The sequence below is a fragment of the Candida pseudojiufengensis genome, assembly GCF_024610245.1.
Source record: "Candida pseudojiufengensis strain CBS 10847 chromosome Unknown scaffold4, whole genome shotgun sequence".
In the NCBI taxonomy this organism is placed as follows: domain Eukaryota; kingdom Fungi; phylum Ascomycota; class Pichiomycetes; order Serinales; family Debaryomycetaceae; genus Lodderomyces; species Lodderomyces pseudojiufengensis.
This window is the reverse complement of record NW_026261529.1, coordinates 77,686-94,383: the sequence shown is the minus strand read 5'-3', so window position 1 is coordinate 94,383 and position 16,698 is coordinate 77,686. Positions and strand designations below refer to the sequence as shown.

Here is a 16,698-nt window from a genome sequence, read left to right as displayed (position 1 = left end):
GTTTATGTTTTTGTTATATTTAATAATTATATTTCTAAGCTAATTTAATTTAATTTAAGTTTTAAGTTTTATTCTATAAGTTTGTATATTGTGAAATGATTAAATTCTATTTGAGGGTTTCTTCAAAACGCATAAGCTCGGTCCGATTTTGCGCAAGGGTTTTTTTTTTGTGTTAAAAAGAATGCTAAGTATGTATTTACAGATGTTTTTTTAAAGTATGTATGTACAGATGTACAGATGTTTCTTCTTTTTCAATTTTTTCATCAATTCACTTCACTATTCACCAGTTTTTCTAGATCAATACAAAATTGAATTGCATTATGATAAGTTCTATGCATTAAGGTATTGTACGAAAACGTATTTGTTTGAAGGTAGAGTTAAATTAGGGCATAAAATTCAATTATTTAAGAAACCAATAATCTATGATGGGCTTTGTAAAAGAACTTGAACTAATTTTTTTACAAAATCCATTAAAATGTCGATTTGTTCTCGAACAAAATTTTTAGTTCACTAAGTACCTGGATCATGGTTCCTTACCGTTTAAATAGATCTTCAACCATGCAATCTTAAGAAATATAATTGTATACTAAGAAGGCTCCGACATCAATGATCTTCTTAATTTTTGAACAACTAATCATGTTGTCAAAAACATTTGATTAATCCTTTTTTAAATTAACATAATTAGGTGAATTAGGTAAGTTAAATGCGCTTCAATTTTGTAACTCTCAAATTTAGTGAAAAATAAAGATTTAAAAAGTATCAAAACTCTAATATATTTTAAAAGAAGATCTTTGGAAAAGAAAATGTCGTTATTAACATGAGTGAAAGAAGGTTTTGAAATAAATCTAAAATAGAACTTTTTTATTTAGGCTAACTAATTTTGTAAACTTTTTTTTGATACTAAACATAATTGAAAGATACTTCACTATCAAATTACTTAAATCTCCCCCAAACATTGAAGATTGACGATTTTTAAATTTGGGTTTATTAATTAATTAAAATTTTTGAGTTTGTGAAGACGATTGTTATTTTTTTGTATATTTCGTAATTTTATTGGTTATACTTTGAACAAAGTAAATTCGTATTCTTTTTGGTTTGTTTTAAAACAAACGTGCGGTATACCTTTTTATATATTTATTTTTCAATACCCTGGGTACTTCAATTGGTTGTGTAGAAAGATGGATTCAGAACTTAGAAACGATTTAGTATTATATTTATTTAGGTATTCCATTGATACGCCTCCATTAGTAGCTTAAAAATTTATAAATTATTATACTTCTCTTGCATCATTTTGAAATGTATATTAAAAAAAAAAAACAATAGACTAATTGGAAAATTAAAACTGTATGTACTATAAGATCTAGATATTTTGGCAATCTTTCTTTTTTCAATTATAGAATGACTGATAGAGCTAGAGTATTTCTTAGTTTGTTATTCCATATGTTGTAGAACCATACATGATTTTACAAATGAAATTTTTATTATTTCTATTTATATCATTTAAACATGTTGTTGCTATGTACTACCTTGCTTATTCATGTATATCATGTTAAAAAGTCTAATATTATTTCTATAATCATCATAAATTTAGTTATAGTACATTTCACACAGTTACACATACTCTGTGATAATACTTTGTATCATTGACTAATTTCGTAGATCATTGACTTTGCATTACCTTCTTCTACCTTTGTTATAATTCATGAACTAGAAGTTTTTTATTCTTTCGCTTTTCGGTTAAACTTGAGAGCTATGCATTAGTCTCAATCATTTTGCGATATTGTCAGTAGTTGATACTAATGCTCGTATGAATTAATTATTTGTTTTGTGTTAGTGAAGGATGATGTCAAAATTTGAATATGACCTCATGGTATAATATTGAGCTCTACATCCTCCATTACTCTTTATCAATGATTAAAGAACAAGTTTTGCCACTCGAAAGAATGGGTGGTCTGGTATTGTGATAGATTTAATTACACAGATTTATGATGGACTTAAATTCACACAAAATTGATTAATTATCTGATGACATTAGTTTAAAAAAGATCGGCACATTTAAATACTAACTTGTGACAAAAAATTATAGTTTTGAATTTATGGAAAGAAGGTAAGATATATACTAAAATTAAAAAAGGGTTTTTCACAAAATGTTGAATAATTATTTAAGAGACTTTTATTTTGTAATTCTGAAACATTTTTTATTTACCATCTATTGTTTCAATTGTTAGTCTAAAGATTTGAAACAAAAATTATTGATACATTTTTTTTACAAATACAATTTATCAACTCACCGTTGGAAGACTTCGTTTGAGATGTCTCGTGTAATAGTTTCTTTTTTAATTTAAGGTATGGAATCCATATTTAGCCTTCTCTCGGTTCAGTCATCAAACGTTTGTTAAGTGGTTCAAATTTTATATAGACTTATATTTCCTATTTCATCTCCAAAAAATTATTTTTTATTTTTTTATTCCTTTAATTTTTATTTTTCTAAATTTCATCATTTTATTATTCTTCCATGTCAATTGAGTAAAAAATTCATAACGAAAGAGAACACGAAAAAAAAACATTCTGTAAGATTTTTATCTCCCCGAATTGCTTTTAATCAAAAGTTACTGATTGCTGAAAACCAATTTCATCATTTATACGGCAATTTGAATCTTATTATTATATCATATCATTATCATATTATTCATCGACCGTTATATGCAAGAGTTCTACTTATGTAAATATACTGATTGCAGAAATTCTATTCAGGAAAAAGAAAACGTAAAATTTTATTTAAATGCCGGTTTAAAATTCGTTGGTAGACAATTCAAGCAAGTTAAATAAAAAAGAAAGAAGCGATCAAAAGACTAACGTTGAAAAGTAAATAAAACTATGGTTGTTGATCGTAACCAAGGACCAAAAAAGTGAAAATCTCAAAATTGAATGCTTCTATCGTCTTGGTTTGAAGTTATGTTTGAAGCCATGACTTATCATAAGTTTTAATTTCATTTTAATTCAATTTAAATTATTGTTCAGTAAGTTACACAAAACGCAATAAAAATAAGTTTAGACATTTTTCGCTAAAACCTTTTTTTTTTCTTTTTTCTTTTTCTTCTTTCTCTAATACAAATTTTACGAGATTTCAAGATTTCAAGATTTCCAGATTTCTATATTTCACATTTCAACACAATTAGTGTTGATAAATTGCAAAAGGTCTATTTTTTTCTTTTGCTTTTGATGATGCTAATGATATATTCTTGGACACCCTTTCTTCTTCTTTTTACCTTTTGACAATCATTTCTGGACTGTGTGTTCTCTTACCTTCTAGTTTAGTATGACAAATTAATTTTAGTGTTTCTGGATTATCTTATTTCAACTGGACTTAAAATTTTAGTCTGGTCAACTAAGTGGAGAAAGAACAAAAACCCGAACTATCCCTTTTTATAGATCATAATTGGTGGACCGTACAGCCATACTCAGTTATAACTACGATATTTGCTTCACCAGAAATTTGAAATACACCCCTGACCTACTCAGTACGACAAAGTTTTTTGCCATATGAAACATTCGTTAATTTTTATTTGAACTTTTTTTTTTCTACATTTTTTGTGTAAGTTATATGGAATGATGTACAATCTCCTAAATAAATTGATATTTATAGAGCTAAAAATTACGTATGTTAACGATCGGAGCGAAAGAAAAGAATAATTAACGTAATTATTCATACATATTTCCGAAGTAGAAGATAAAATTTCATATAATCAATGATATGTAGTTTAATCTTACTTTCACAACATGTAATTATAATCTTATATAATTTCTATCATTTTTAACACATTAATTATAAATTAAATCTGTAATTGCGCATTAGAATTTCACTGATGTAATTGTAATCAACTACTACTACAATTTGATTAAAATTTAAATCTTTATAAATAGTTTTTAAAATTTCATTAATTCAATTTGAAAATGAAATTTTCAACTTGTAGTGAATAATTTTCGATCAATTAGTCAAAAGAATCTATATCCTATCTACAACTCAACTTTGACAAGATCAAGTTTTAGATTTGCAAGAGAGAGACACTAAAGTGATTGAGAATTTTACAGCTGTGACTTGGTTTTCATATACTCGGTATGTATGGCATTTTCGTTATTGATTTTAAAGAAAAATGTAAAATTCTCAAGAAGATTTTGAAAATATTGTGAATGATGAAAGAAGATTAAAATTTGATAATGATTCTATTGTTTAAATGAAAGAAAATGATGTTTCATATTGAACAATAACTTGGAATTAAATACAAAGAGGAAAACTTTTTTTTTTTTCCAAACTTGTAAATTTGAAACATCATGGTAGAACAATCAAAAAGCATATTTTTTTTTGTTATTGTACAATCAACTGACCTTCCATCAAAGAATAAAGAAAGTTAACAAAGCTTCAACTGGTAACAATTGAGAGTCAAGGAAGCTCGACTAAGCTTTATCAAGTTTTTGTTACCATCCACAGCTTTGACAGGGCCAAAACTCAAATGACTGAATACAATCAATTATTCAACTCCTTGCTTTGCCTCCAATTATAAAAATAATTCACAAGCAATGGTGAAAAAGAATCTAAAATCTCAAATCTAATAAAAATTTAACAATTTTCGATAGTTTTGTGATATCATTGGATGAATTAAATTAGTTTAGACTAAAATTTAGACTAAAATTTCAAATAGAAGAATAAAATTTAAAAGAAAGAATCTTGTACAATATAAAATTAAACTTTACGACTTTTGGGATCTTAAAAAGTTTAGATTTCAAATCTTGAGACATTTTTTATACCACCTAATACAAAGTCCAAAGTTACACAAAACTAGTTGATACCTTCTACCTAAAATACATCATTACACAAACTTAAAAATTTTAAATTTTATTTTTGAATTCCATTAATTAAAAAATAAAAAATAATTTAAATAATATTTTAGAGAAGTTTATTATAATTATAATAAAATTTCAATCTTTAAATGTTTAAATTTCAAAATTCATATGACTTAATTCTCAAGGTAAATCCATTCATTTATTCATTCATTCATTCGTAATCTCGAAATCAGTACATCATAGCTTGTTTGAATTAAAATTCTCACAAATACAAAACTATATTTATCAACTTTTATTTTTTTCCACCAGCACCATATACACCAAATTACCCTTTCAATTCAAACATAGATCGCACTGATAACACCTACAAAATTTATGACTTATTGAATTATCTATTCATTGATGAATCTTGTCTTTAACTTTAAAATCAATACTAATTTTATAGATCTAAAATACTGACCAATTTTGTACAGAAAATCATCCATAATCAAATAGACGATCAATACGAAATTCAAATTCAAAACTTGTTCAATCTGGAGAGAACTAATCTGAGTTTTCACTCACAAAGAAGAAAGGAAAAATAAATCAGTATAATCATTCAACTTATTCGTACGATTTTATCCATCATTTTGACTAATCTTTATATTCAACACATTTTGACCCCGGAAAATCATTTTCAAGAATACATTGTTAAGTCAAACTCACCATCGATAAGGATATTGCAATTGGTTTAATAGAAATATACCTTAAAAATAGAAAATTGAACATTAATTGGAATAGAGTAAAACTTATCAATTGGATCATCCAACAATTATTCGATTTTTCACCAAATTCATTTTCAACCCACATTGTTAACATTCCAAATTTTGATAATATAAATTTTCACATAACACAATAATTGAACAAAAATTGATCTATCAAAATAACCAATTTATCATTACACAAACCATCATATCCAGTAGTAACAAAAATAGTCGAAGTATTTTTATTTAATCTAAATAGATCAAGGTGCTATTTTACACAAAATCATCATCAGTTCAATACCAAACCATACCAGACCAAAGACACAAAGAGTGTTAGGAAAAAAGTTGTTTATCAATTTCCAGAATGATATTGGACTCTGAGGAATCTTCTGCTGATAATAATGATTATACTATAGATGATTATTATAAATTAGTTAAAACATTACTTACACATAGAAATATAAAATTTAATACATCAAATTTAAATGATCATAAATTATTAAGAACATTAGTTGATTTTAATTTATCTCATTCATTATTATTAAAAAATCAACAAAAAAGAGAGTTAGAAATTGGAGATTTAATTGCAACCAAAATAAATTATGTTGATAGTTTAGTAACTAAAATAAAATCAAATTCAATATATAACAGGGCTCAAAATATTTTATCATCAACGGAATCTACTAGTGGCTCATTAACTATACAATATAGTGGATGTTTTAGAAATAAATTTATTGAATTTTGTCCTCATTTTGCTTTGAGTTCTTATTTATTTAGTAGGTTTCATATACCTGATGAAAATGGAGCTTTTGAATTTTCTTTAGGGGTAGATTCAAATATAAATGATGCAATAAAAAAATTATCATTACTTGATTTAAAATTATTAAAGGGTAATAATAAATTATCACCAATTTCTTATAGTCAACAACATAAATCTTCAATAGCTGCTTTAAATATTGGTGGTTATAATTACAAAGATATAAATTTAACAAAATTATTAACTGCTCAAGGTTTTGATATAAATGAAAAATTATTATCTAATTCAATTGATAAATTACCAAGTCAAATTTTATTACAATTATCTGGATTTGAAAGTTTTCAAGATTATGATATTGTTAGAAATTCAATTGAACCTCCTATTGAATTATTAAATAAAATTTTTCCATTTATAAATGAAAATGAAAAAGAAGGTGAAAATAGTGAAGATATAACGGGAACAGGAGCAGGATCAGGATCAATTGAAGAAATTAATCAAATGAAAGAATTATTTTCAATGTTGAGAAGAAGTCTTTGTCAAGATATGATAATTATTAAAAAAAGATATCCATCAAATCCAATATCAAAAAGTGAAATTTTCAATTCAATAGAATTCATAAATTTTCTTAATGAAATTGAAAAAAATGGTAAATTAGAAACTTTAATAAGAGATACTTGTTTCAATCCAAACGATGATGAAACAGAAAGTGATTATGATGAAAATTGGCCATCTATTTCTTCATCAACAGATTCTGAAACACGACAAAAAATTTCAGAAATTATTGAATTTCAAAATTTAAAATTAAAAACCCTTGAAAATCAATTAATTCATTTAACTCAACAACAATCTCAAAATCAAGATATGATTTATGAATTTATAAAATCTCAAACAAATATTTTTCAAAAACATAGTGAAAATTTAACAAAAATTCAAAATTCAATAAATGGTTTATTTATATTAATGTCGTCAAAAAATCCAAATTCTTTAACTTTAGCCAAACAAAATTTACAAGAAACTTCAAATTTTATCACAACAGAAGAATCAAAAAATATTCAATCAGGTATTGTAAATACTTTAGATTTATTAAATCAATTGAATCAACAACAACAACAGCAGCAACAACAGCAACAACAAATCTATCAACAACAACAACATTTACAAAGACAACAACTGTCACTGTCACGTTCTAATCAACCATCATCATTCACTTCACAATCACAATCACAACAATCACAACATTCACAACAGCCACCGCATTCACAACAACAACAACAACATAATGTTCAACTGAGACAACAAAGTGATAGTCTGCATTCACAAATATCATCTCAACGTTATTCACAATCATCATCTCAACCAAAATCACAACTGGTCCTGCAACCTCAACCGGTACAACCACAACAAATTGGTTTACCATCATTTAATAGTCAACAATATGTTCAACAACATCAACAACAACAACCGCAACAATCAGGAGTTTTCAATTATCCACAGCCTCCTTCACAAATCTTACCTCAAATGATACAACATCATTCATTTCCAACTAATCCAACTTCAACTTCAATTAGTTCACCCTTTTATGCCACAGCATCACCACATATTCATCAAGGAAGTCAATCACATCCACATTCTCATTCAGGTTATTCTTTATTACAGCAGCAACAATCACAACATCAACAACAACAACAAATACCACCAACCTCATCATCAGTATTACCACAAACACATGAACATCATCCATATAATATAATACGAAGGTCAAATCTGTTATCACCAATTTCCAAACCATCATCACAAATTCCTCAACATCACCAACAACTACAACAACAACCTCCACAACAACAATCATCCTCATCATCAGAAAAGAAATATAAATCAGCAAGAGAATTAACATTAGAGAAAAGATTATCAAGACAAGCAACAACATTATATGAAATGTGGGATGATTTTAAAAATCTTGAAGAAGAATTAAAATTTCAAGATATTTCTATAACAGAATGGTTAAAAATACATGGATCATCAGAAAGACAATTTAGACATACAAGATTAAAAATTATAAAATTTATTGAAGAAGAAAGTATTAGAAGAAATGTTAATGTTGAAATTATAAAAGAAAAATTACATAATAAAATGAGAAATAGATTAAGACCTTGGACTTTAGATGAAGTTCAAAGAATGTTGACTTCAGGTAAAAGAATTGATTTAGATGATGAAAGATGAAAAATATATTTATGATTGGTAAGGGGTTCTTGTATCAATTGGTTTTGACCCAGAATTGCTTCAACTACTCCGAGTAAGATTATTTTTGGGAAAAAGTTTTTACCATTTCAAATCCAAAGGTGAACAATGATCATCTTGTATGTTTATTTTAAAAAGTGTTTGTTTTTATTTTCAAGTGTATTAAAATGTTTTCAAATAGAGTTTGAGATTCAAATTAAAATGTACCCATTTTTTTGTTCAATGTATTATTACTTTTACTTTTACCATTATTGTTAGAAATGTTATTTATTATTTATTATTTAGATTAGTTAGCTTCACCTTTCAGCTTCATCTTAATTGAAACAAGATTTAATACTAGATAAGACGTATTATTGAAAAGAGCTCTCTATGATATTCGATAGTTCAAAGTGTAGACATTTTTCTCTTAAAACGGGAATGTTGAATTTCTCATCATATCTCCTTACTGACGAGGTATGAAACAACGTTACATTGCATACAACATTTGAATAAATCTATTGTACTGTAATATGTTTTACTTTGTACGTTTTAGATGGTAATTTAACTTAATTGAGTAAAAATATTATCAGCAACTCCTCTGCGAATTAAGCGAGGAAGTTCAAACTCCTATGAATAGCTTTACATAAAGAGAAAGAAAGACAAAGACAACAAGAAATTTTAAACTCCAAGCATGTATACTTGATGTTGAATAAGTCAACTGATAGGAGAGAATAGATGCAACACATCATCCAGTCGTTGATGATACTTAGAAGTGATTTAATAGCAGATTTAAATTTGAAGAGAATTATGTCGTCTTTAGTGTCAAATTAGAATAACAACTAACGCTATTCCTCCGATTGATTTTCTTATTGTTTTGATACATGTGATATTACTTGTTAATTATTGTTTATATAAGCCCCTGTTCCTTGTTTTTATCAATAACCCAATGAGCATAAATTTATAAGGAAAGATTAACGATTAACCTTTTTTACTTTCTTTTATTTGCTTTTTGATATCGGAAATAACAAGAATAAGATCTGTTTTTCAAGGTAGCCAGTTGTTTTCCAGATAGAATTATCCACTAACTTAGGAGTTTTGTATCAAAAGCTCTTTTCATGGCTTCTTCTACTTTTCTGAATATTTTGGGTAACAATTGTATTTAAAGAGTTTGTACTACTGTTTTCAAGCTTCGTATTCCATACTACTCATCCAAGCTTTAAGGAAGTTGCTACATATTGTACAAAGTGGGGCATGCCACGCAACTATCCTTCCATCAAGCCCTCCACATCTCTCAAAAATCTATAAATAGCTTTCATTGCGAAATCTCATTACCAAATAAGAACATGAGTATTCATTTGTATATCTACCCTATTCCAAATGTTTTACGAGGGAATTTTGGGAATGAGTAGTAAATTGTTTTGATAGCCATGGTGGGTTATTGTACATTGATAGCAAGTTGAATTTGTTATCTGTTCGTATCTCTTCCGTATTTATTTTGTTTAAGTGTCAAATTTGCCATAAAGGAATTTAGCATTGCATTACTTACTAATTAAATTGTTTGAGATCAAAATTTATAACATATCAGAGTGGCAGTAATATCAGTGGTTCTTAGCTAATCTTTAACCGAGTTCTGAAGTGGCTCAAAACATAAAATGGTAAGAAAAAGAGAGAAAGAATAAAAATCAATCCAATTGTTTGTAGAATGTGTTCATGTCAGTTTGATTAAATTTAGTTCAATATTTAAAGTTAAAACAATAGTGTTTCATAATTAATAAATTTATTGTATTATCTTATTAGGTAATTTAGCCCTTTCGTCTAATTTTAATTGTTAAATACTATAGCTTCTTATCTTTGCTGCATCATCATAAACGTAATTTTCAAATGTTATATATTCTCTCGTCAAACGGATCTTTGCTAATTCTATTGTTCTCATGTGGAAAATAATGTTTCATATTTAAAGTTTAATTAATTTAAATTTGTTCAATACATTAATTCGAGAATTCGATTTTTTCATATTTGTTTAAATCGGGTATTAATATGAAGGTTCAACCATTTTTGTAAATCTGAAACATGATTAGTTCATTGTTAGTATTTCCTTTTATAGAATAGAGTCTTAATCAGATGGCTAAAGTAAGTGGTATATCTTGGAAATATTAAATTTTTGACGAAAATTTTGCATACAATATGTGAAATGAATTAAGTTAATGCGTTTCAACTTTAAAGTATAAAAATGTCGTTATAGACAAAAATTATGCACACACATCAATTAATTCTAGAATTATGCAAGATAAAGAGAGATTCTATTAATAAACCAAGTTCGATCTCTTCTTCATCTTTCTAATCTTTTAAATTGACTAATTCATAACTCTATAGACTTAAATGTAAATGGTTCATAAGCATATCCTTCACCTTCAAAAAATTTAGACATTGCTTCAACCCAATGCAATCTTAAAGAATGTAACATTGCCGATGTTCCTTCCATTAAAACTAAAATACAAACAGTCAACAGAAACCACATTGCAAATAATACAACCGTTGTAATAACTCCCACAGCTCCAGTTTTTCCAAATGCATTTTGAATTGTCATTGACCATAAAACAGTCGATAATTGAGCATGAGCTAAAGAAAGAGCCCACAATCTTAAATATGATGCTGTATGACTTACACAATTCAAACAAAATTCAATAGTATGGATAACTTGATGTATAACAATATCTCCAAAATTGAATTCTCCATGATCATCTCCATGAGCACCTGCTGAATGAAACATTGGTTCAATATCATTAGGGAATCTGAATTCTTCATCATCTAATTCATCAAAGGAATCATCTACTGGATCATTGTTTAATTCATGTTCTAAGTTTAGTGCTTCTTCTTCTTCATGTAATATAATTGAATGATGTCTTTGAGAATGTATATCCGAATAACCCAATTTTATAGCTTTATCATTTTGTCTTTTCAACGTTAATGGCTTATAAACTAATAACCATGGAACACAAATTAATGCAATCAAGACTAACACTACTTGTACAAATTTTTGACCTGGATATAATTGTTCTTCGATTGTTCCCGGGGATAAAAACATATTAATTAACATATTTAATAAACCTGGTGGTTGCTTTCCTATACCCAACCAATCTACTGTCCATTTGTAAACAATTGTTAAAGCCAAGTAACCAAATATACTTTGCATGAAAAGAAATCCTGGAATAAAATTACCAATTATATCAACTTTTCTATGGAAAAATAAACAGTTTACCAAACTAAACATTAATGAATAATTCATATGAATATAACCCATAAGAACTGATAATTTCATTTTATAAGAATTTGTAAATAATAAATTATTTTCAGTCCCATGCCAAGCCCAATCTAAACCAAATGGATAAGTTTTTCCAGGTATTTTTGTAGCGGTTAAAGTTCCACCAACTTTTGGGTCATAATTTTCTGGAAATTTATATTCCCAACCTGAACTGAAAAATGCCATTGATTTTGAAAAAATATCATTATATATAAAACCAGTATACATTGAAAAAAATCCCATCAATAATATGATATATCTACCATTAAAAGCCATTTCAAATATTTCATCTTTATTTCTCATGGCTCCAAACAGTATTTCATTTTTAATTAGGTACAATGCCATTAATAAAACAATAAATCCATGTCCTAAATCTCCAAACATAATAGCAAACATAAACGGGAAAGTAATAATAGTTGCTAGACCTGGGTTGACTTCTTGATAAGATGCTATTCCATATGCATCAATGATCAGTTGAAAAGCAGCTGTAAATTTATTTGTTTTGTGATAAGTGGGAGGAGTTCTATTTGTTGAAAGTTCATTAACAACTGCAATCAAAGAACCAATTTCTTCATTATTCTCGTCAATTTCAAATCCAGATATTTCATGTCCATCTCCATCATCAATTATAAACATGTTATTTTCAGTTATCAGAGTTTCTGAAATATTAATTTCTTCAGAAGAATCTCTTTGTCTATTTCGTCTGGTCTTTTGTTTTATTAAATTTTTTAATGCTCCTCTTATTTTGTCAAAATCAATTGATGGAATCCAACCTTCACCAACCAAACATCTTCTTGTACTATCTTCATCAAATTTGTTTAATGTTTCATAAATTAATTTCTCTCGTTGAATGATATATGCATAATCTGGATAGATCTCTTGAAAAACTTTTAATTCCGTGACTAATTGCTCCTTAGTACTTGTGACAACGTTGGTCAAGTCTTGTACTTTTCTATTAACTTCTTCCAAGGTTGCCTCTCTAGCCTGAGAAGAACCACACGCATTATCGAAGATTATTCCATCCAATGATTGAATAATCTTTCTCACTCTAGATCTCAACATATCCCCATGAATAAAAATTATGAACGCGTTTTTATATATTAAGTCCTTTGAGTTATCATTTTGGGGAAACTGTTCATCTATTGGTATATCATGAAAATATAAATTACCTCTTAAAGTTCTCCATAATATATTCCTCAAAATTGGGACTTTATCTCTGGCAATTGTACCTGCAATTGTATTAAAATTTGAGTCGTCTAAATTATGTACCTCTAGACCTAATTCTAGACTATTATTCCTTTGTTCATTCAAAAGTGCAATATTATCATCAAGTTCGTCATCTTCATTAAAATGTATATCTCGAGTACTGTCTTCCGATTTATCTATTAAACTTGAGTTATGGAATTTGTTCAATATATTTATAACATTTCTATTTTCAATGAGTTTTAATTTTTGAAAATTCAATTTATTAAAAGAATCATCTAAATGCTTGATTCTGTCAAAGTAATCCTTTAACTTGAATTTGAACTGATCCATTTCGGAAGTTGTTGGTAACGACTTAGTATCAGCTCTTAGATTGATATATATATCACCACTTATAGTATTTTGTTTGATCATAATTGAATGAAGGAAATTTAATTGATTTAACATTAAATCAATAGATTTTAAATCGTTAACAAATGTTCTTTGAAATGGAGTCAACTTTGAATTTAAATCTCGAAATTGTACAGACCCCAAATTACCTAGCACTCCAACCATATCTCTTGCTAGTTCAATGGTTACGTAAAATTGAACTAACGTCATTGGAGCTGATCGAAAGATAGCTTCTGATGAATATTTCATCTCTTGCTGTGATTCTGATAGTCTTATCCGAGCCATTGTGATTTCTCAATCATGTATTAACAAACTATTTCGTACAAATCAGATAAAAGATATTTGCTGTGGTGACTCAATTGGACTACTTATATTGTAGAAAGCCAAAACTGATGTCAGTGAAGTCCTATGTCGTTGATGAAAAATTGTGCTGTCAAGTTTTAAAGTTTGATTTTTGTTCCGTTCTTTAATTAAAATTAGATCGATTCTCGCTTTAAGATCCTTATCACCAACAAAGGTAAAGAATTAAACAAAACGTATTACGTATCATATTTGATAAAGTCGAACAGAACATTCAAAGAAACCACCTAGATCAATTTTTACTCGAGTATCAACAACACCTCAATACGAACACAATCATTGTAACATTACATGTCATATTCAATACCAACGTATCGCATATAGCCTAGTAGAAGAACCACAATTTTCATAATTCTCCATCATTTTATATTATCAACCACATTCATTTATGCTCTTTAAATGGTCTAATATTGCATTATTGTTTACACTACAGATCTATCTTGTATTTGGGTTCAAGGACGTGGAGTATATTGACGCAATTGAAAAATTAGATCAATTATCAAAGACTTATAAACGAAGTTACATTTATAATGCAGATAATATAGAAAATAACTTAATCATACCACCCTATAACTCAACTAATAAACAGTATAATCAAGAACTAACTAACGAAGTGCCCTTTGAATTGACTGATGTCATACTACCCATGCTCGAAAGGTCTTCATCAAAGAACAATTCAAACGCTTGTATAACACTCGCAGACTTGTATCTTTTTGGTAATTATTCATTTCCCACAGATTACGAGTTAGCAAAATCTTACTATGAAAAAGCAATATCGATTGAGCCAAATGGTCATGCATATTTCATGCTTGGATTTATATATTCAACAGGTTTATTTGGAGAATTCCCAGTAAACCAAGCAAAAGCAAATTTATACTATCATTTTGCAGCTGAAAATGGAGATATAAATGCATTGTTGGTATTAGCATTCAGACATTTAAAGGGTATTGAAGTTCCATTAAATTGTGAATTAGCATTACCATATTATTCGAAACTCGCAGAATTGGGCCATCATTGGATGAACAATACCCAAAATTCAAGAGACGTAGATTATAACATTCGCATATCAGATTTCAATGGTGGTCTTTTTGGTGAAAAATTAAGTGAATCTGTTTCATCAATTGAAATATCTTCAAAACTTTTTGCTGATTTGAAAACTCAATTTGAAGAAAATAGATTGAATTCGAATGAACATGAATATGCTTCTTTCTACTATAATGGTTTGGAAAATTTAAAAGGAGATTATTTCACCCCAAGAAATTTAACAAGAGCAAGATTGGAGTTTCAAAAATGTGTCAATTTAGGGGAAGAAATATATGGATCAAGAGATTATAAAAATATGGATAAAATGGATAGATTGTTTTTAAGTGCATGCCAAACTAGTTTGGCTCGATTATATTTAAGAGGACAGTCTGTCTCAAAAGATTCGATAATGGCTGAAAGATTACTAAATATGTCAATGAAAGTTCAAACGACTCTGGAAGCACTTAATGATCTTGCATATATACAAGAAAATGGATTGGTAAGACCAGCAAATAGATCAAAAGCTTTAGAGTACTATTTAGCTGCTGCTCAGAAAAGTTCAGCCGAAGGAACAAAAAACTTGGCAAAGTTGTTGATGAAGATTGATGCACCTGTTGATATTCATATTAGTGAAAATAAAATGGATATATATAGTTATATGAAGCAAGCAGCATATTTGGGAAATACTGAGGCATTGTATTATGTTGGGAATTTTTTGGAATCAGGATTAGCATCAATGGTTGATCCAGAAGACCCTGTCACATGTGCCAAAACAACAATGTATTATAGAGAATTTGTCAAAAGATTATCACAATTTTTCACACCTCATTTAAAATATGCATTTGATGAACTTGCTAGTGGAAATTACAAAAACGCTTTGGTTGGATACCTGATTGCTGCTGAACAAGGCTTTGAACATGCTCAAATCTCTGCTGCTTATTTACTTTTCCAATTGCAACCATTGTATTCAAGTAATAAAAAATTGAAAGAATTTTCCCCGCCACGTCTCGAAATCGCTGCACAATACCTTGATAGGGCTTCCAAACAATCTAATGTTGATGCTACTATTCTTTTGGGACATATATATTCCGGAGAAGATAAGAAAATTGAAATTACTCCTGATCATGAAAAGGCTTTTAATTATTTTAGAGTTGCTACCGATAGGCATTCATCGCATGGAGCTTACAAATTGGCTGAAATGTATGAATATGGATTTGGCTCAGCTAATAATACAACTGATTATTTCTTAGCTAAGCGATATTACGACTTGAGTTTACAATATAAGGAAAAGTTTGATTTTGATCGAAAAAGTTCACAAACTAAATCAGCTTATAGTAATGCACATATAAATTGGGCTTTGTTCAGATTAAGACTAAAGTATTTGTTTAACAAAAAATCATTTTTGAGTTCTTTTGATGAGCCAGTTGATCAAGGGTGGCTAAGTTCATTCAAAAAGATAGGGAAGGAGTCAAAAAGAGAAAAACAACAACAACAATTACAACAACAGCAACAGCAACTACACAAAGATTCTGTTTCACGAGCGGATTCTCATCACCAAGGAACTTCATATGATTTAAACTATATTGAAAATTACGATATTGGGGATTACTTGGTGATTTCATTAACTTTTGCTTTTTTTCTCATATTTTTCATACAAAATATATTACGACAAATTAGACGAATGAGAAATGGAGAAGCTCGACAGGGCCAGCATGAAAATGAGAATAATAATGGTAACAATAACAATAACAATAATGCTTTGCGAAATGGGTGGAATATAAATTGGAATGGATTTCAATTTGATATTAGAGGTGGTAATATGGAATTTCATTTCTTTGCACTTTAGAAAAAAAGATATGTGA

The 16,698-nt window shown here is 28.1% G+C and overlaps 3 protein-coding genes across 3 annotated transcripts; 2 read left to right on the top strand and 1 right to left on the bottom strand. All coding sequences in view use genetic code 12, as the record gives it.

The window, feature by feature from the left end:
* Positions 1-5,949: 5,949 nt before the first annotated feature.
* KGF55_002746 (uncharacterized protein) lies at positions 5,950-8,562 on the top strand (the record flags this gene model as incomplete). Its single annotated transcript, XM_051757463.1, has 1 exon — positions 5,950-8,562. The coding sequence occupies one exon, from the start codon at positions 5,950-5,952 to the stop codon at positions 8,560-8,562; it is 2,613 nt and encodes an 870-aa protein (XP_051614187.1).
* Positions 8,563-10,918: 2,356 nt separating this feature from the next.
* STV1 (Stv1p) lies at positions 10,919-13,738 on the bottom strand (the record flags this gene model as incomplete). The annotated part of the gene is made up of 1 exon (XM_051757462.1): positions 10,919-13,738. One exon carries the CDS (start codon positions 13,736-13,738, stop codon positions 10,919-10,921), a length of 2,820 nt encoding a protein of 939 aa, XP_051614186.1.
* A 463-nt stretch (positions 13,739-14,201) lies between these two features.
* KGF55_002744 (ubiquitin ligase complex subunit) lies at positions 14,202-16,682 on the top strand (the record flags this gene model as incomplete). The annotated part of the gene is made up of 1 exon (XM_051757461.1): positions 14,202-16,682. One exon carries the CDS (start codon positions 14,202-14,204, stop codon positions 16,680-16,682), a length of 2,481 nt encoding a protein of 826 aa, XP_051614185.1.
* Positions 16,683-16,698: the final 16 nt, after the last annotated feature.